This window comes from Cetorhinus maximus, chromosome 20 (genome assembly GCF_964194155.1).
Source record: "Cetorhinus maximus chromosome 20, sCetMax3.hap1.1, whole genome shotgun sequence".
Classification (NCBI taxonomy): domain Eukaryota; kingdom Metazoa; phylum Chordata; class Chondrichthyes; order Lamniformes; family Cetorhinidae; genus Cetorhinus; species Cetorhinus maximus.
The window spans coordinates 8757053-8777409 of record NC_135898.1 but is presented as its reverse complement, the minus strand read 5'-3'; the positions used below and the strand labels follow the sequence as shown (position 1 = coordinate 8777409).

Genomic DNA, 20357 nt, shown 5'->3' with positions numbered 1-20357 from the left:
CATCAAGCTTTATCTTTTCTCAATGTTATTTTATAAAGCATTCCATTGAGGATTTGTCTGTCTTTCAGGAAGTCTGTGCTAAACAGGGATAAACAGTCTCAGTGTTGAAATCAACAAACACAATTAAAGTGGAGAAAATTATGTCATCATCCTTTATGATTTATTTTTTTCGTTAATGTTCAGAATTATTCCTTCAGTCTGATCTTCAATATTCTGTTTTGGTTCGGGTTTATTCTTTTGTGGTGTGTTCAAAATATCACTGTCAATTTGTCAAATCAATTTTAATATCTGTTGAGTGCATGTGCAGGTCCTGCACAGCATTATTACATCAGTTCAGTGATGGCTTGGGAATGGATTTTGCATTCATTCAATTGCCTCTGCAGCAAGAAGGTTTGCTGCATCTATACGTGTGCTCCTGAGTCCTATGTTCATACAGTATAATTCAAGGCGTTGGCTGGGACTGGGGTGGGGGCGGTGGCAGACTTGAAGTTAGAGTTGAGACCACAACCAGATAAGCCATTATCTTATCAAATGGCAGAGCAAGTTTGAAGGACTGAATGGCCTACTCCTGCTCCTAAATTCCTATGTTCCCATGTCCTATATGACATCTTGGTTCAACTGATAGCAACTTTGGGCCTGAGGCAGAAGACTCCAGGTTTGGGTTGAAGTCAGAGGTTGAGTAAATGCAGCTGCGCAATTGTGATTGAGTCAATCCTTTGAGGAAATGTGTATAACCAAGGCTTCCTGATCAAGTGTATATGGAAAATTTCATGCCATTTCACCCTGTGTCCTGTCAAGAAGTCGTCCCTTAACCAGTCATGCAGAAAAGAAAAAAAATTGATGTGTCTGTGGCACTAAATGATTGCCATGTTTATGCAGTGTTAGCTGTGACTCTGTGGGTCGTATACTTGCCTCCGAGTCAGAGGTCATGGGTTCATTCAGGATTTTAGTACAAACGTCTAGGCTGACACTCAGATGCAGTACTGAGGGAGCACCACACAGGCTGGGATGCTGTCTTTCAGATGGGACGTTAAACTGAGGCCCTGTCTGCCATTTCAGATGGACGTAAAAGATCTTGCAGCACTGTCTCGAATTGGAGCAGAGGAAGTTATCCCTGGTGTCCTGGCCAATATTTATCATTCAATCGACATTACTCACTAAGATTATCTAGTCATAACCTCAACGCTGTTTGTGGGAACTGGCTGTGTGCAAAATTACATTTCTTACGCTGCAACAGTGTCTAGACATCCAAAGCATTTCATTGGTTGTAATGCATTTTGGGCCATCCTGTGGCTGTGAAAGGTGCAATAAAAATGCAAGTCTTCCTGCATACTACACTCCAAATATGTTACTATATGAAACATTTCAATGTGTGTAATTTGAATAAGGCACTCTGTGATTACAGTCAGTTTGAACTCAATCTACTTGCTACAGAGGTGTGCTTATCTTTTTGCAGCCCCAATTTTTCAGTGATGTTACGTGATACCACGTGATACATAATGCAGAGCCTGTGTGTGTACTGGCCAGTCATGTTTTGGGAATGGTGAAAATCCAGTCTTGCCTAATTAGTTATTTCACGTTTTTCATTTTAATCATTTCTTTTGTGTTTTACATTATTGTTGTTTTTAAATATTTTCTTTGATCATTATTTTTGGGTCTCTTTTATTTGCATGTTTCTGTGCCAGTACCACATCATGCAGCAAGCAATGCAACATGCTCAGATGATGCAGAATTACTATCTCCAGCAACAGCAGCTTGCCACAGCCGTGCAGCAGATGCAGTACGTGAGCCAGCAGGCTGCCACTGCCCAGCCACAGCTGACTTCAGCACTCCCGCAGCACACACCATTGCCCCCACAGCAGCAACATACTCCAGTACCACAAGCAGCCTCTCAGGAACAGGGAATGGTAAGAGTTCACAAATGAAATGTTTAACTTTTCGAGATCATCGTTCTGCAAAGAGAAAGTATTGAGTAAGAGACAGTTGCACCTGCTAAACCTGTTTCAACACCAAACCATGTGTAATTGTGGATTGTATGCCAGTTTGAAGTTTTGAATGAATATTTCTTTATCTCTATAGGTTATCAGTTAAAACTAAGTTTGTCCTTAGTTCCAGCTTTACAATTTCCTATTTCCTACAATTTACTATTCTTGTACCATCCCAGTTCCCAAATCCAGAACACCATTACATCCCACAGAGTATTTAATGATATCCAGCTATATCTAACTCTATAAATCTCTAATCCTTCTCATGTTTGGCTGAACATGCAGAAAATCTTTGAAAAGACATCTACAACTTTGGAGGGGGAGGAAAAGTTTCTACTTTTCATCACCGTTGAGTTTTATTTAAACTTAACCTTGTATCCTTTAGCTTTGCCCTTGCAGTTGAATTCAGACAGTTTGCTTACACCTCTATTCCCCTCAGCATTATGAAGAACAGCAGGATAAATCTAATGCAGCCAAGCACCATCCCATTAGGCTCCTCCAATCATAAGCAACGTGATGGAAGGTATCATCGATAGTGCTGTCAAGCAGCACTTACACAGCAATAATGTGCTCAGTTTGGGTTCCACCAGGACTGCTCGGCTCCTGACCTCATTACAACCTTGAACCAAAGTTGTACTAAAGACCTGAACACATCAGGGGAGGTGAGGGTGACTGCTCTTGACCTCAGGCAGCATTTGTATGAATGTTGTGTCAAGGAGCCCCGGCAACATTCAAGTCAATGGGAATTGGGGAAAACTCTCCACTGGTTGGAGTCATAACTCGCACAAAGAAGGAAGATTGTGGTTGTCGGAGGCCAGTCTTCTCTGTCCCAGGATATAGAGGTCGGAGTTCCTCAGGGTTATGCCGAGGTCCAACTATCTTCAGCTGCTTCTTCAATGACTTTCCTTCCATCATAAGGTTAGAAGTGGGGATGTTCGCTGATGATTGCGCAATGTTCAGCATCATTCGTGACTCCTCTGATAGTGAAGCAGCCCATGTCCAAATGCATTAAGACCTAGACCACATTTGGGCTTGGGCTGACAAGTCGCAAGTAACATCTGTGCCACCCAAGTGCCAGAAAATGACCATGTCCAACAAGACAGAATCTAACCATCTCCCCATGGCATTCAATGGCATTACCATTGCTGAAACCCCCACCATCAACATGCTGGGGGCTACAGGTGACAAGAACCTTCACTGAACTAGCCATATAAATACTGTGGCCACCAGAGCCAGTTGAGAGGCTGGAAATTCTGCAGTGAGTTACTCACTTCTTGACTCCTAAAGTCTGTGCACCATCTGCAAGGCAAAAGTCAGGAGTGTGTTGTAATTACCTCCACTTGCCTGGATAAGTCTAGCTCCAATAACGCTGAAGAAGCTCAGCGCCATCCAGAACAAAACAGGCCACTTGATTGGCACCCCATCCACCACCTTCAGCATTCACTCCCTCCACCACTGACGCACAGTAGCAGCAGTGTGTACCATCTACAAGATGCACTGCAGCAACTCACCAAGGCTCCTTCGACAGCACCTACCAAACCCGTGACCTCTACCATCTAGAAGGACAAGTGCAGCAGAAGCATGGAAACACCACCACCTGCAAGCTCCCCTCCAAGCCACACACCACCCTGACTTGGAACTGTTGCTGGGTCAAAATCCTAGAACTCCCTTCCGAACAGCATGGTAGAAGTGCCTGCATCAGGTCGACTGCAGCAGTTCATGAAGGCGGCTCACTATCATCTTCTCAAGGATGGTTAGGAATGGGCAACAAATGCAGGCCTTGCCAGCAACACATACATGCCATGAAAGAATGAAAAAAACAAACTGTCCGAGGAAATTCATGTGAAAGTGGGATGTTTTTGTGGTGAAATATTATGTGAGCTCTTAAAAGTCTGAAATGGGAGATCCCTAAGTTTTAAACTGTGTCCCCTGGTTATAGACTACCCCTCAAGGGCAAACATACTTTCAGCATCCACACTGTCAAGTCCACTAAAGATTTTGTATGTCTAAAAAGATCACCACTTATTCTTCTGGAGTCCAATGGGTGTCGGCCCAACCTGCTTAACTTTGCCTCATAAGATACCCCTTCATCCCAGGAATCAGTCAAGTGACCCTTCTCTGGACTGCTATTGCAATTATATCCTTTCTTAAGTAAGGAGACCAAAACTGTACATTAGTACTCCAGATGTGATCTCAGGCCCTATACAGCTGCAGCAGCACTTTCCTATTTTTTAAATTCCATTCCCCTTCAATAAACACCAACATTCCATTTTCCTCCCTAATTGTTTGCAAAACTTGCATTTTTGTGATTCATTTACCAGGATACCCAGATCCATCTGTGCCATAGTATTCTGCAGTCTCTCTCTCTCTCTCTCTCTCTCTCTCTCTCTCTCCCCTGAAATGATATACCGCTTTTCTATTCCTATCAAAGTGGACAAGTTCACATTTTCGCACAGTATACACCATCTGCCACATTTTTCTCCACTCACTTAACATAACTAAATCCCTTTGTGGACTCCATATGTCCTCTTGACACCTTAAGTTCCGACCTATTTTTGTGACATCAGCACATTTTGCTACCATACGTTCAGCGTTTTGATCCAAGTCATTAACATAGATTGTAAATAGTTGAGGCACAGCACAAATTCTTGTGGTTATTTTTCTCACTCAAAAATTAAGTAGGGTAAGTGGGAATAAGACTGAAGTTTATTTTTGGGCGCCTTGGTTGCGAGTTGATTATTTGCAAGTTATAAGTGCCAGTAACTTTAGATAAGTAAGTAGCGGCATCCACAAAAACGTGGGATAACAGAAAAGCTTTGAGATATTGTGGTGCCCAAATTTGATCCTAATAGCAAGTTTTTACCAAGACTTAATTTGATCAGTGGATGCTGGTGACAGAACGCACTGATTTCTTTTTACTGATATCCCTTGCAGAGCCAGATTCAACAGCCGCAGCAGCAATCACAAGGGGCACCAAACCAGTCTCCAAAAATCGTGTCGGTGTCACTGACCCCTCCATCATCTCCGAAGACTCAGCGTTCAGGCCACAGGAGGATCCTGAGTGATGTCACGTACAGTGCAGTCTTTGGTGTTCCAGTCAGTAAATCGACCCAGCTCCTGGCAGCTGCAGCCGCTGAAGCCGGTTTAAACAAATCCAAGTAGGTTCACTTCTATTTCTCAAAATGAGTCAATATTTGAGTGCCAGGCTTAATGACAATTACTTCCTGACTCACTAGAATTAAATGAAATTTCACAGTGCAGAAACAGACTATTCAGCCCAGCAGAAATAAAAATACCTGGGAAAAACTCAGCAGGTCTGACAGCATCTGTGGGGAGGAACATAGTTAATGTTTTGAGTCCATATGACTCTTCAACAGAACTAAGGAAAAATAGAAAAGAGGTGAAATATAAGCTGGTTTAAGGGGGGGTGGGACACGTAGAGCTGGATAGAGGGCCAGTGATAGGTGGAGATAGCCAAAAGATGTCATAGACAAAAGGACAAAGAGGTGGTGAAGGTGGTGACCTGCTGAGTTTTTACAGGTATTTTTATTTTTGTTTTGGATTTCCAGCATCCGCAGTTTTTTGCTTTTATTCAGCCCAGCAGATCTGTTCTGGTGCCCACGTGAACCTCCTTCAACCTTACTTCATCTCACAGTGTCAATATATCCTACTCTTTTCTCCAAGTACTTTTTGGGCTTCCCCTTCAATGTATCTGTGTTGATTGCCTCAACCGCTCCATGTGGTAAGCAGGTTCCAAATTTACACCACCTTGGCATTTGGTACAATATGCATGGTTCCATTGTGTCTGGACACAAAGTATTGGCAGGCTATTGAGCAATCGAGTGCTGAATTCTGCCCTCTTTCTCCATTTAACATCTGTCAAGAGTCAATGGATAGTATTTAAGCTTAAAAACCATAATTGACATTTTGACTTGCCTTCACTCAGTCACCAATATTTAGGCCAATTGCTGACCCAGCTGTGGGCAGTAAATTCAATATAGGTCAGAAAGCCATCCTGGAACCGCCTGGTCAGCTCAGCTCCGCGTGAGGCAATCCATTTAGTCCTCTTGACCGAGTATAAGAATATGCTAGAGGAGCTTTTATTCTCCAGCAACCAATGTAAGATATTTAACATAGAACCTTAGAAAGTCTGTGGCACAGGAGGAGGCCACTTGGCCCATCGTGTCTGTGCTGGATATTTAACATGATATCCTATTCCACTCAGGTCAGCTACAACTACTCCCTCAGGGTCTCCACGGACCTCTCAGCAGAACGTCTACAATCCTCCTGATGTGTCCACGTGGAATCCATTTGCCGACGACAATTTCTCCAAACTTACTGCCGAAGAACTGCTCAACAAGGACTTCGAGAAGCTCAAAGACGGTAAGTCCGACTGCAAGTAGACCTTGTGAGGCAGTGATCTTGAATTGGATTCTGTTCTTGGGAAATGCAAGTGAATGGTTGAAAAGAAGGAAGAGATCAAAGGAGCTGAAGATTCTACACATGGGAGGCCCTGGGAAGACTGAGTTATAGTGGAAATAATCAGTCTTTCAATATTAGCGCTTGATCCACTTTGTCTATTTAAACAGGCATGAATCTGCTCCAAATGTAACAAGTGAGTTGACATCTTTTCATAAAATGGACCAAGAAATTTCACGTGACCCAGTTCAGCATTCTGTTATGATGTGGCAGGTGGTATGTGCCAGGCAGACCAAATCTACAAAGGAAACTTAGCCATGCTATCACAACGGTTTTGCAATTTGTGTTTATTACGAGAAGATTTGTGCACTGAATTCAGAAATAATGAGTCCACCAACATCTTTAGAGATTTTAAAAATTAAATTAAAACATTTATTAACAAAAGAAAAGAATTCAAACACATACGTAAGTTTACAGTTGCTTACTACTGTAACAAATCCTAAAATTCTTAATCAACCTGACTCCCGACTACACACCCCCTTTATGGCAATAGCCCAAAATAAAGTTAAATTTAAGTCAACAACCCAGCAAGTTTACAGCACCCACTCGACAGTAGAATTCCAAAGGCTTTTTAAAACAACTTTAGTCACTGTAGCAGCAGTCTCCAGAGTGGCTCGAGGCTTTTTTTTTCCAAGGCTGTTTCACCCAGTGTAGCTTTCAAGATTTTACATGGCCACACCCCCCATATAGCCTCCCATCCTTCTTGAGAAATGTTTCTCTCTCTTTAATGTGTAAAATCCCATTGTTCTACATGTCTTTGGAAATTTACTTTTCCCATAATGTAAAAATCTTCCATGTTGTCGATATGGCCCTTTCCTTCAGGGAAAAACAAAGGTACAGCTTCGCCTCACTTATCTTGTTAGTTGTAAACACTACACCACCCCTTTGAAAATCAAACAACCCCTTCACTTGTCTAAAAATGCAAATTTTATTCACACCCTATCTGTGGAACCCTCGTGCTACCTGCTTCATCTCCATTTCAAAAGTCTGTTTCACCCTTGACACTTTTGATAATTCCAATCTTGGAGTCTAAGCATCTCTAATTAAATCAATCACACAGACAGAACCATCCACACTCACACCCATCAGCCTACAATAATATTATGAAAAATATGATAGTTTTGTGACAATTGGAAGGTGCTTATTTTAACACATCAGGCAAGAGTGTACCTTTGCCTTAAAGCAAGCAAAAGGAAAATGTATCAGAGCAGTATCCATTTGGGCAAAAATAGGAGCAATTATAGCAGGGTCTGCAGTCTGCCATTTATGCAAAGCAATGATTTATGCTTAACCGACATTTATCTGCATGCAGATACGCTGCAGTTTGCTTCTGCTTCTCTGGTAGTTTGGACTTTAGGGGTGTACACCAAAACTAGTATACTGGGATGCACCTGACACTGGTGTTTCTTGCCATTGTATGTGGGATACTGGCATTAATGCATCCAGCGTTGTTGCTGCTGCTCCAGTAATGCAGCAGTAACTGTTCTTGCGTTTCTGTTGTTGACTCGTTAATTAAATCACACTGCTGCAATGATTTGAAGCTCTGGTACCAGCAGTTGGCCTTTTTTAAAAAAATTCAAGCCCTGTAGCACTGTTGCTGTAAGATTGAGCTTAATTTGAATAAAAGCAAAATTGAGAGTGGACTGGCAGACCAACTATTGGGAATAGGACCTCCAATTGGAGATGCTCATGCAGGTTGTCACTGGAGCATGTGCAGTTTACCTTTCACACCATGTGACAGGAGCCATCAGAGATGGGCTTGGGAAATAGGTTAATTTGGTCGGGAAGCATTAATCACAATGTCTGAATGTCACTCCGAGAAAACCTTTCTTTTTTTGTGTTCTTCAACATTTGTGCAACGTGTCTCAAACAATGAATGTTATTGTGCTAGACAGTAAAGGGCACTGAATAGGAAAGGTGCTCTGAGAGATAGATACAAAGTGAAGATATTTTGTATGGAGGGAGGGAGGTGGCCAGACAAAGAGGTCGATAGAGAGAATTGCAGAGAGCAACATTTAAAGGCTGAACCAGGATGGTGAGGCAGAGGAGAAGCTGAGCAGGTTAGAGTCAGAAGAATGATGGATGTGTGTTGCAATGCTGAGCTGGAGGTCAGAAATGTAGCACTGAACTATCCAGGGCCTTGCAGCTAATCCCGCAACTTTCTACTTTTTGCTTGAAACTCGTTTTGTTTTGTCTGCCTTTGATTTTGAGAGTTCATCTGCCTTCCTTCTCATTTGTTTGGATCATTGTTTGAAGTAGTGTTTATCACTCGATTTCCTGGCCTAAGACCATAGACCATGCAGTCTCTCAAACCATTTCACATCAGGGTTGATCCTCAATCTAATCATTTCACCCCATATACCCCTTAATGGTTGAAAATGCACCCTTCTCAGTCTTGAATATACTCAATGAACTGTGCATCCACATCCCTCATAGGTATAGAATTCCTAAGATTCACAGTTCTGAGTAAACAGGCTTCTTCGCAGCTCAGTCCTAAATTGGCTGAACCCTAATTCACTGACTGTGACCTCCATGCTCTGGACTCTCCAGCCAGATGAAACAGTCACTCAGCATCAACATCATAGATTTGTGCTATTTTTCCACTTTATATTATTTTACATCCTCAGGATGTCCTGAGACACTATTCATTACATTTTGAAGTGTAGCCACTGTCGGAATGTAGAGAAACACCCAAACTGCACGCAGCAAGGTGCTATACACAATCATGAGATATTCATCAAATTCTCAGAATAAAGAGGATGTTGCTGTAATAAAGTTAAAAAGAGCTTTTAGCCTGATGTGTTTACATTTTAAGGGGCAGTTTATTCCTTAAGGCAGCCTCCCTTTAAATTTTTAAAAGCAGCATTTTAAACCTGTCTAAATTGTAGGTTAAATTATGGAACATGAGTCATCAGTTGATAAGCTAGCCTTTGCTGTTTTGATAACATTTTCTTTCCTCTGAGGCAAAAACATTTGCAAATGATTGCAAAAGCCTAACATTGTTTCTAAATTTTTTAGGCAAGGCTGAAAAGACCAATACCTCCACTGAGAGCCTGATACCAGGACTTCCATCAGCTCAGGTGCAGTCGCAGGCAGATGCTTTTGGAATTGATCCCTTTGCCAGTGGGGCAGGTTAGTGCACAAACCAATCCCGATCATGACCTCTCATGACTGTAGCTTTCGAAATCTGGAAGTGTGCTGTATTTCATAATACACTGGAAATATAAAGCACATCAGGCAGAGTCCAAAAGTGGAAGACAGGTTAATGTTTGAGAAAGAAATAATTTTTTGATAACCTTATCCGAGGTTAGTAGTACAGAATTCAAGTATTGCTGAAAAAAAGAGACATGGTGTCCAAGCTTTTTGTCTTGCACTCACCAGAACAGTCACAAGAATTGTCAAATTTGAAAGAGAACAACAATATATACTGCTACATATATTCATACACAGGGACCTGACCTCTAGGCAAAAGGAATATGTCCAGTCATTTGTGCCTTTTTTGAATGAAACCAAAGCATGGGGGACAAGAGCTCCGGTGCATTCGCCCTAGCAACACCTTGCCCAATCAGAGCCGACTTGCCAACCAATCAGCACCCTTTTCTTATGCAGTGTAAATTATTGTTCACTTGGAAATCTGGTATTCTTGTGTGTGTCATGTTGACTGCAAAACCAAAAGCTTTGTCAGAATGTCTTTTTTCAACAGTAAAACTGAAAGCAAGTTGGACTGTTTTCAATTGAAATAATGTGAGAATTTCAACATGTAGCTTTACACGCGAGTTAATTAAGTAAAAACGCAGACATAATTTCTCAAGTCAAAAGAGTTTGTCGAACAGATTACAAAAATTCCAAGGTAATTTCCACCCCTGCCGGCCCCCCACCATTATTGACTATCAATAACTGTTGCAAGGTGTAGGACTTGTGCAAGTGCTTTTAGGAGTTGAAGGAAAACTCCAAGCTGAGGACCTATCAAGCCTCTTCTCCTTTTGTCAGACAAACCCAATCCCAGGTCAAAAAGAAAGCGCAAGGTTTCAGCCACCAATCAGGATGATATTCTTTGCCAATGTTCTTCTCGCAGCCCTCTGTGCTGTCAAGTAAACCGCAAGTTGCTGGAACAAAAAATTCCTTGCCCGAGCCTTGGAGATCACTGAACGGTGCCTTTTAGACTAGGAGCTGAACAATCTTATGACAAAAATGTTTTATTTATTTTAACTAAAGTTTGATTAGAATATATCTTTATCAGTTAGTTTTGTCAATGAAATAATGAAAAAAAATCTGTTGCATTGAGGCTTTTTCCAGAATGTCAGGTGATTTTCCTGCCTTTGTTGATAGTCTGAAGTCTTCTCATGGAAGTTTGTGGGAATAATGTCTTCTTGTGAGATATGAAAAATAAACTGGCTGATCACACCTCAACACAAACTTCAGCAGGCTAGCTGTTTCTGGATGGCAGGGATAAACAACTCCAGTTGCAGGTTTGTGTGGAGTGTAAACACTAACATGGGCCTTTGGGGTCAAATGGTCCATTTCTGTGTGATAATTACTATATAAGGACTATGTAGTGGGCTAGGCATATGTGAAGCAAGTAAATCATGTGGTGATATATAATTGCTTTCTGTTTTCTTTTATTGCTCCTTGTTCCTCTTTGTTACCTTATGCTTCTCCCTTGCTTGCTATTGTCTGCTTGGTTGGTTCAGCAGAAAAGTCTACAGAACTGTTTGTTCCGGATGCTGCCGTCCCAGCAATCAACGTACCTGATCCTTTCACTCCTGTTCCAACATCAGAGCAACCAGGTAATGAGTGCTGAGTCTACTTTTTGATACCTTCTTGAGATGAAGCAAGTCAATTGGGAGCCCTCTTGAGGGAGTTAATAAGGTCTCCATTTACCAGGTTGTGTAAAGCAAGCAAGTCTGTTATTTTAGAATATACTTAGCAGTCAAGCATCGCCTGAGTTGATGAGCCCATAATGGTGTTGTTACAAATGCAACATTTGTCACTTGGCCTCCATTTTATCTTTGTAGAGGTGTGAGGACTTGGCAGGAATATGTTGGAGACCACGTAACTTGCCAGCGTTTGAACACTCTCCCTCATTCCGCCTCACTTTTAATATATGTTGTCCTTCCTTTTTCTTTTACTCTGTAGCAAATAGAACAAAACAAGGGTTTATGATTAGGCTAAAGCTTTGAAGGACTTGAAGCTGCCCCTAATACCCCCAGCAAATTTAGTTGCACCTCTGGCCTTTGAGTTTGGAAAAAGTTTCTGCAGGCTGGAGAGTCTTAAGTTAAGACCACTGCGTCGTTGTGCTTGTGATGCAAGGGTGAAGTGGAGCACGAGAGGTTGAGGTGGGGAACAAGCATTTGAGATTTAACTTATTGGAATAGGGAATGATTAAATGTGATGTGCTGAAGGCCTGAAAACGTAACTGGACAGATTTATGACGGCAAATTGTGGTTCGTAGCTGGGGAAATAATCTTTGCCCCCGCAGTAATTTTAAGATATTGATCGTCAGAAGGCCTTTTAATGTTTTGAGCGATCCCAGTGGGTGTTTCAAGGATTTGTGTGTCGTCTTTTATCCCGTCTGTTTTATTGGAGACAGTGTGATTATACCTGCTGTTATGAGCACGCTCCACAGTGCTAAAAGCAGCTGCTGCAGGCCCACGCTTCCCATCAAACAACAATATGCTTTAGAAGTTGCTGCACTCCAAAGGCTGCCGTCTCAAAACAGTGTGTACTACAGGATTGAAGCATTCGGAGCATCAGAGAAAGTGAAGCTTTGTCGTTGTGCTCACAGTTGCAAGTGATAATGGTGTAAAATTTCATTGGAAGCTCACCGTTCTTTGTCCTTTGCTTCAGTAATCCTTTTCCTCATGCTGCCTCAAATGTGGGTCTCCACCTTCCCTCCAGAGGGCCCACCTTTGGAGTGACAGCGGGAAAATGCTATAGCTGCAGAGTTGTCAATCCTCTAGACCTTTGCCAAAGGGAACCAGGAGTTTGGTCAGAGATTGAATGTCCAAACATGTTTCAGTGAGGGGATGGGATATTTTGTGCAGACTTGTTTCACAAAAGCCACTTGAAGTTCACTGCCCATGAATTTGAACTCAAGCCATCTTCACAAACTGTTTTCTAGTTGCAGCTTATGGGAAATCAAGGAAAAATTGGCTAGGAAACTGTCAGTTGGTCACAAAATTACAATTTTAGGTACCAAATCTATCATTATTTTTAAACTTGCCATTTAGCACACATTCCTACCCACTGTCTGCTCTTAAGATCCTGTCACCCAGTTATGTTTTAGATTCCTGTTGCCTAGAAGTTATGCTTGGCTATTGAGTAAACTGCTAATCATGTTGGTACCACAACAGCCTTGGAAAATCAATTTCCCTGCGGCTTGAACTAATATTGTCATTAGCATTGTTCAGATGTTGGACATTGATTGTTAAGAATGTTAGACATCAGTTAATGTTTGCTGTGACTTTTATTTTCAAACTGGTACTAATTTAAGATGCTTGTTTGCTCCTATTTCTCTCATTACGCGGCTAAACACGAGAGACCATTTGTGTTGGGATCCTTTATTAATTGGTTCTAATTCTACTCGGCCAACTGTTAAAGGGCAAATGTATTCTACTTTTCCATTGTAAAAAGAAGGTTGAGACTTCAGTTCTTTGTACTGTATTCCATGAAACTGTGATTTGAAGGCAGCTCTCATTCCCCTTGATTTGACCATATGAAGTTCTATTCCAGTGACTTGATAAATGGGCATGACAGACAGACTATGCCTATACCATTTGTGTAGACACTTGGTGTTTCTGATCCCTCCAATTGAAAGCACTCTGCACTCATTGATTTGCTATGACCTCTTGATGAACAGAAGAGTGCAAGGAATAGGGATAAATCCATGATCACAAATTGGCTCATGGCATGGGAACATTAAGTTCTGCACCAGTAACAGCATGAATGGACAATGCTTCTCATGGCCCACTGCTCCTATCCAGAACCTTACCGAATGGTTAAGTTGTGTCATTATTGAATCAGTGTTCTGTGCAATGCTCAGGATTACATCATCAACTTTGCTATTCAATGACCTCAGTCACTGGATGGATTTGTTAATGTTAACTGTATAGTTTTGATCCTGTGATTGAAGGTTCAGAACAAACATTTCCGAACACATTATTGCATTCCTTTGAGGTACATTGAGTCGGTTAAATCTTTGTCAGAAGTACCTTAGACCTTTTTCCTTTGCTCTACACAAAATATTAAAAATATGGAGGGAATTCAGTGACACTTAAAAGTATGCATTCCCATGCCTCCAGTAATCGTCACTAAGGAAAGCAGACCAAAGGTCTCAGCTTCAATCCCTAGCTTGTGTTCCATTAGTTGGGTGATTTACTCTGGGAAGTAAGACTGCAGAAGACCAATGCATCAAGAGTTGATGACACTGCAGTAATAAAGTATAAAAGCCTCTGTGCACTTACTAGCAGGAATCACTGAATAGTGATCAGGGAGGAAACCCACAACCTTGTGTGAAGATTGGACACTAGTGTATACCTATAACCAGCTGTCTCCCCTGAATTGAACTGAAGTAGATTGTGAGACTCCAGTGTTTGACGGAGATGGTTTCAGTGAATATAAAATGATCAGGAACTCGCTTTCATCCCCATCCCTAATTTCTCCCATTCCCTTCATATGAAGGTAGCATCACTTCTAGAAGCTGCACCATTGTGTTTGTACTCTAAATAATATCTCACATTTAAGAGCTGAGTGTTGAAGCTACTGTTTGACAGAGACTGAAGAAAGTAGTTTTCTCTTTCCCACACATAGGGTTTCAGATTTTTTAACCTTGCCTTTGGAGATCACATTCAGTGATTTCACCTGGCTTCCTGTGCAAACTGAAAAGCATTGGTTTCGCTGTCATGACGCAGACGTCACCACCTCTTAAAGACATGCTGCAGATAATCTCATGATAATCCTGCAGAACCCTTCCCGCTACTGTTTTCTGTGCATTGCAAATGTACTGAATAGCGAGGGGTTTGAGTGCATCGCCAACATAAGAACTGGTGTAGAGGTGTATACTGAGAGGCTGTAAGATAAATAAGGCTCTGAGCCACTTGTAATTGAGTTTTAGGATTCAGATTGCTCATGATTTTAGAGTTTAGGCTGTTATGTTGGTGTAACCCCTCAATCAGCCAATGATTTGTACATTTTTCAGGCTGACAATAATTCAGTACTTTTGCTGTGTCGCTCTATTCAACTTTTTTCTCTTGTTTCATTGTCTTTATTTCCTTCGCCTCTTCACACAGAAAAACTCATTGAAGGTTTGAAGTCTCCTGAGACTTCATTTCTACTCCCTGACCTTATACCTCTTGGTGACCCCTTTGGGAGTACTGAGGATAATATCAATGGTAAAAAATCTCCAGATGTAGTTTTTTTGACGTGCATGATCATATTGTAGGAGTCTGGAGTATTTTCAGCCGTTCAAGTTCTGACCCCTTCAACTTTAGTGTCAAGAGGCAGTGTGTTACAAATGAGTAGAGTATTAAAATGGAATATACATGATTAATTTTCAACAACATTCTTGACTTGTGTCCAATGTTGTGTACTCTCACCATGTACAAACATTGGGTCAGTCAGAAGCCCTGTGTGTGTGCTCACCAGTTTGCTAAGCACTGCAAAACTTGCAGAATAACAGGAAAGAGCCTCTTTGTCCGGTGCCTCAGCGGTACTGCCATGAAATGGCCAATGCGGCCACACAACTGTTGTTGGCTCAGTGGATTTTTCCCAATCCGTTGTTCAAATGTATCAGTATTTGGGGGTTGAGGTTGAAAATTCTCTTGGGTCCTATTCTTTGTACATCCACTGAATCCACTTGTGCTTTTATCTCTGCTCCAATGTGTATGTGTTGTGGTTCTTGTGAGCTTCTCGCCCTGTTCTCCATTTCCATTGTGTAGCTCTTTTCTGTAAAGGGTGGCGATTGTAGTCTGTACGAAAACAAAGTGTTAAGTGTTTCGAAGAATACCCAGCTGCAGCAGTAGCACGTCTGTTGGGACATGTTCTGTGTTACATGGACATTTTGATGTATTTTCTAGTTGACAAAACCATAATTCTTTTCCTATTTGCTCCTTAGCCCTGTGTGTGCTGATGAGTTGAGTTGTTACTTTTCTTGACACATATGTCAACAAGGTGACACATGTTATTTTACAGAAGTCCAAAGGGAAGATTGAGTCTCATCCCCGTGGCTCTCTATGTCATGTGCTTACCCCTTTGCCTTCCACATCGTGACTCGTGCGTTAGTTCAGCACTCGTTTTAAAAATCCACTGATAGGTTGCGGCAAATTGCAGAATGTTGAATCTCTGCAGCCCCACTTTAAATGTTGAACTATGGATTTATAAACCATGTATTCTTTTTATAGAATGTAGCATAACCCTGATGTACAGTCCAAATGACACTAATGGAATTCAGTTTTAAGTTTTATCAAAGTACTTGTATTGCCAGTGTTAATTGTCCTTTGAGAACTTTCCAGAAAAATGTAGTTGCCATGTCTGCATTTTTATTAATAGTACAACGATTTAAGGGCCTGCTGTTTAAAAGTGCAGATGATCTGTAATTATCTAACTTAGTGCTCTGTGGCAGCTTGGCAGTGTTCTTGATACACCTTAACATTTCTTTTTCTGTGTGCTGCCTTTAATTGTCTGTTTGTGCTCTGGTTAAAAAGGAAAGGCTGAGGTAGCAGTGGGAAATCTCATACCTGGATTTGAGAGCTCAAAGCCTCAGCGACTGCCTCCACTGCAGGCGGAATCTTTAGGTGCTGTGGCTGCAAAAAATCCTTCAGGTTGGTACACACATTGCAGCTAAACCTCAGCGTCTGCTGTCACCACAACTTAAAATGATGAATGTTTTGCCTCTGCTATTTTCCAGTTGTCTAGTCAGCATTTTTAAAACCAATAACCGTAGAGTAACGGGTTAATGGTTGTGTTAATTAGGCAATGATGTTAATGATGATGTAAGCATGACATGAGGGTCAATTGACCAAGGGACTCCAGGGGAGCAGGACACAGAAACTGTGTCTAGGGAATAATATACTTACCATGAGGCCTTAGATGTAAATAGTTGTAAATAAATAGTTTAAGAAAAACTTAATACAGACTATGCCCAAGTCCCTCCTAGAGTAAGAGAAACCTCATCCAGCCAGAAGACAAGGGCAACAAGCCAAGCCAATAACTGGCATACTGTAATTTTATACAAACTTCCCTTTGTCCCTTGCTCTCCAAACTTGTGCCTAACTCTCTCCCTCTTTGCCTGCCTTTTCTCTTGCTCATTTTTTTTATTGCTAGCTATTACCACTATTTGAATTTGGTGAAATGCAGTCCTTCAGTCAAGGAAAGGAGGAAGATAGTATTTTAACATACACTTTTAGTTAATACTGTCATGTTGAGCAAAGTAAGGGGAAGACATGGTGTGGAAAAATACATTTGTTCCTCTCTGACACTCATCATTCAGGCTTAGGGGTGCATTCACACACTAAAACTGCAGCTTCAGTGCTACAGTGATGGGAATGGGCACCTGAAGCTTAATTCAAGAGAAGGATTCGGGAAACTTTTAAGCGGAGGGGTAGAAAGCTAACAAGTTGACGGGGTTTGGGAAGGGAATTTGATAGGACAGAGACGCGAGAGAAAACTTTATTAAACAGTGAGTGGTTAGGATTTGGAATGCACTGCCTGATTGGGCAGTGGGTACAGATTCAACGGCAGCCCTCAAAGGGAATGTAGATAAATGCTTGAAAAAGCAAACATTGCAGAGATATGGGGAAAGAGATGGGGGACTGGTACTAACGGGATAACTATTCACAAGAGCTTGTGCAGGCTGAATGGGCCATATGACCTCCTCCTGTTTTGTACTTAGCTATTTAGCACGTGTAAGATAAAAGCAAAATACTGCAGATGCTGGAAATCTGAAACAAAAACAACAATTGCTGGAAAAGCTCAGCAGGTCTGTGGAGAGGAAGACAGAGTTAACGTTTCGACTCCGTATGACTCTTCTTCAGAAATAAAGAGAAATAGAAAAGAGGTGAAATATAAGCTGTTTAAGGGGGGTTGGACAGGTGAAACTGGATAGAGGGCCAGTGATAGGTGGAGGCAAAGGAGAGATTGCCAAAGATGTCATAGACAAAAGGACAAAGGGGTATTGACGGTGGTGATATTAGCTAAAGGATGTGCTAATGATGACATTAAGGGTAGAAAGCAGGATGAGCAAGTGACAGATAGCCCTAGTGGGGGTGGGGTGGGGGGAGGGGACCGAAACAGGCACCTTCCCATGCAACCGCAGAAGGTGCAACACCTGCCCCTTTACTTCCCCTCTCCTCCAAGGGGCCAAACACTTCTTTCAAGTGAAGCAGCATTTCACTTGCACTTCCCTCAGTTTAGTCTACTGCATTCGCTGCTCCCAATGCGGTTTCCTCTACATTGGAAAGACCAAACGCATACTGGGTGACCGCTTTGCAGAACACCTTCGGTCTGTCCGCAAGCACGACCCAGACCTCCCTGTCGCTTGCCATTTCAACACTCCACCCTGCTCTCATGCCCACATGTCCGTCCTTGGCCTGCTGCATTGTTCCAGTGAAGCTCAATGCAAACTGGAGGAACAGCACCTCATCTTCCGACTAGGCACTTTACAGCCTTCCGGACTGAATATTGAGTTCAACAACTTCAGTTCATGAACTCTCTCCTCCATCCTCACCCCTTTTTTATCCCCTTTTTTCTAATAATTATTATTTATATATTTCTTTATATATATTTTTTTCTTTTCCCATCTATTTCTATTATTATTTTTACAATTTATTTCCATATTGTTTTATCCCCACCTTTTAGCCTATTTGGATCCCCTTCCCCCATTCCACCCCCACTCGGGCTATCTGTCACTTGCTCATCCTGCTTTCTACTTTTAATGTCACCATTAGCACATCCTTTAGCTAATATCACCATCGTCAACACCCCTTTGACTTTTTGTTTATGACATCTTTGGCAATCCATCCATTGCCTCCACCTCTCACTGGCCCTCTATCCAGCTTCACCTGCCCAACCCCCCCTTAAACAGTTAATATTTCACGACATTTCTATTTCTCTTTAGTTCTGATGAAGAGTCATATGGACTCGAAACGTTAACTCTGTCTTCCTCTCCACGGATGCTGTCAGACCTGCTGGGTTTTTCCAGTAATTTTTGTTTTTATTTAGTATGTGTGTTGGGTGGTGGAAACTGAAGCTGGAGGAGCCAAGTATGCATCTGGGGACATGTGGCTGGAGAGGATTATTACTACGATCAGTTAGGACAGTCTAGGAAAGACTTCCAAAGTAAGGGTGCAAATTTTCAAATATAAATCATTTATTGAAATAATGTCATTAGTCAGGATTATCATCTTTCATGTGATTTGTGCTGAAGCAAAAAAGAAAATTCAATTAATGTTGATTTTTAGCAACATCACTTTGGCCATCTGTGCTGTTTTGAATCACTAGTCTTGCAGACAGTGCAGTCATTACTCTGCTGGTGAGCCGCACCAGATGAGCTGAACTTGCAGCAAAATCAGTCTGTCACATGAGCATACATTTAACGCTGCATTTGAACTGCAGCTGCCTGTCCAAGATCAAGAGCTGCAGTATGGGTTCCAGCCAGGCAGTATCAAGTGAGATTATCTGACTTTGTGTAACTGATAAGCATTGTGCATATGTGTGATTAGAATTTAAATGCTGAGACAGCAGGGTTGAACTCTCTGAGCATTTGAATCAACAGCAATAAGTTTTTTTTTAAATGTAAAGATATGGTCCGGCACCACCATCCCACCCAGGCAGTGTTCTTCATGAGTCTTGAAGTGGTGTTAAATTGAAGCGGTATCAAATTATAGCCTTTGCTGCGATGATAAAGTTCCTGTTCAGAAACATCTTGGGCTATTGATCTGGTACAGTGCATGCAGTGTGAGTTGGTTTCACTTCCAAGGCAAACTGAGGGAGCTAACCGTCTCATTATTAAGTCATTTAAGGAAAAATGAGGTTCAGAAAAGGAATAAATGAAAGGGCAGTTACCAGTGTTGTGAGATGGCCGAGTTTCAGTGCAATTCAAATGTCAATACTTGCCGCACATCACATTCTGAAAATTCAGAAATATATTCAAGCAGGTTACATCTTGGAACTGTTTGGGCGGAAAGAATTACGAAATGTAGACATGGAGGTGTGGGGGGATGGCGGGGGGGATGTCAAGTATTTCCCAGAACATTAAAAGAACCTTTCTCCCAATTTATAGCATGAGGACAAATTATTTTGTAATGTGAATTGGACAGTGTTTTCCCCCCATGTGCAGACTTGCATTGACAAAGTGAATTTTGGAAAATGGCACTGCAGTTTGTGGAGTCTCGAACTAACCATTTGCTGTTTTTTTTCCCTCTTTCCACTCCTCTGCCTTGCACCTGTCACCGCTGAACCTTGCTCAGACTGTCTCACCGGAGAGGACTCCATTCTTGACTATTCTCTCCTCTCTAACCCAGTGACTGAAATGATTGATGAATTTACTCCTGTACTTTCATCTAGTCAGGTTAAGCCAGGTAAGGATATCTGATCCTTTGTTTTTTTTCCCCTCTAACTCACTCAGTAGTTTGATACTTTTCATACTTGGCACTTTGTTTCCTCGTGTGGTTTTGGTCTTTACAAATTCTTTTTAAGAAGGACGCATGCTCTACCTTGAAGCTGTGGGAGGAATTTTTTTAAGGCTTTTGAACAAACTGCTTAGTTTTGCACAGTAGAAACTTGAAACAAAATGGAATCTAAAGTTTACCCCCTGATTTGGGAGAGAAGAGTGCCATATCTCCATGGTTACTAGGGCTTTTAAAAGCAGAATCACGTTGCTATACTGCTGTAAATCTT

General features: G+C 41.7%; 1 protein-coding gene across 7 annotated transcripts in view; it reads left to right on the top strand.

Moving 5' to 3' along the window:
• LOC144694829 (AP2-associated protein kinase 1-like) overlaps positions 1–20357 on the top strand; it is a 129973-nt gene that overhangs the window by 73196 nt on the left and 36420 nt on the right. For 2 of the 7 annotated variants that reach the window (XM_078565443.1, XM_078565449.1), the window contains exons 12-18: positions 1686–1907; positions 4920–5143; positions 6211–6368; positions 9483–9596; positions 11156–11251; positions 16166–16282; positions 19928–20038. In XM_078565443.1, coding sequence (XP_078421569.1) covers positions 1686–1907; positions 4920–5143; positions 6211–6368; positions 9483–9596; positions 11156–11251; positions 16166–16282; positions 19928–20038 — 1042 coding nt within the window. The remainder of the gene's footprint in view (positions 1–1685; positions 1908–4919; positions 5144–6210; positions 6369–9482; positions 9597–11155; positions 11252–16165; positions 16283–19927; positions 20039–20357) is intronic. The other 5 variants (XM_078565444.1, XM_078565445.1, XM_078565447.1 and 2 more) reach the window with 5 other exon arrangements.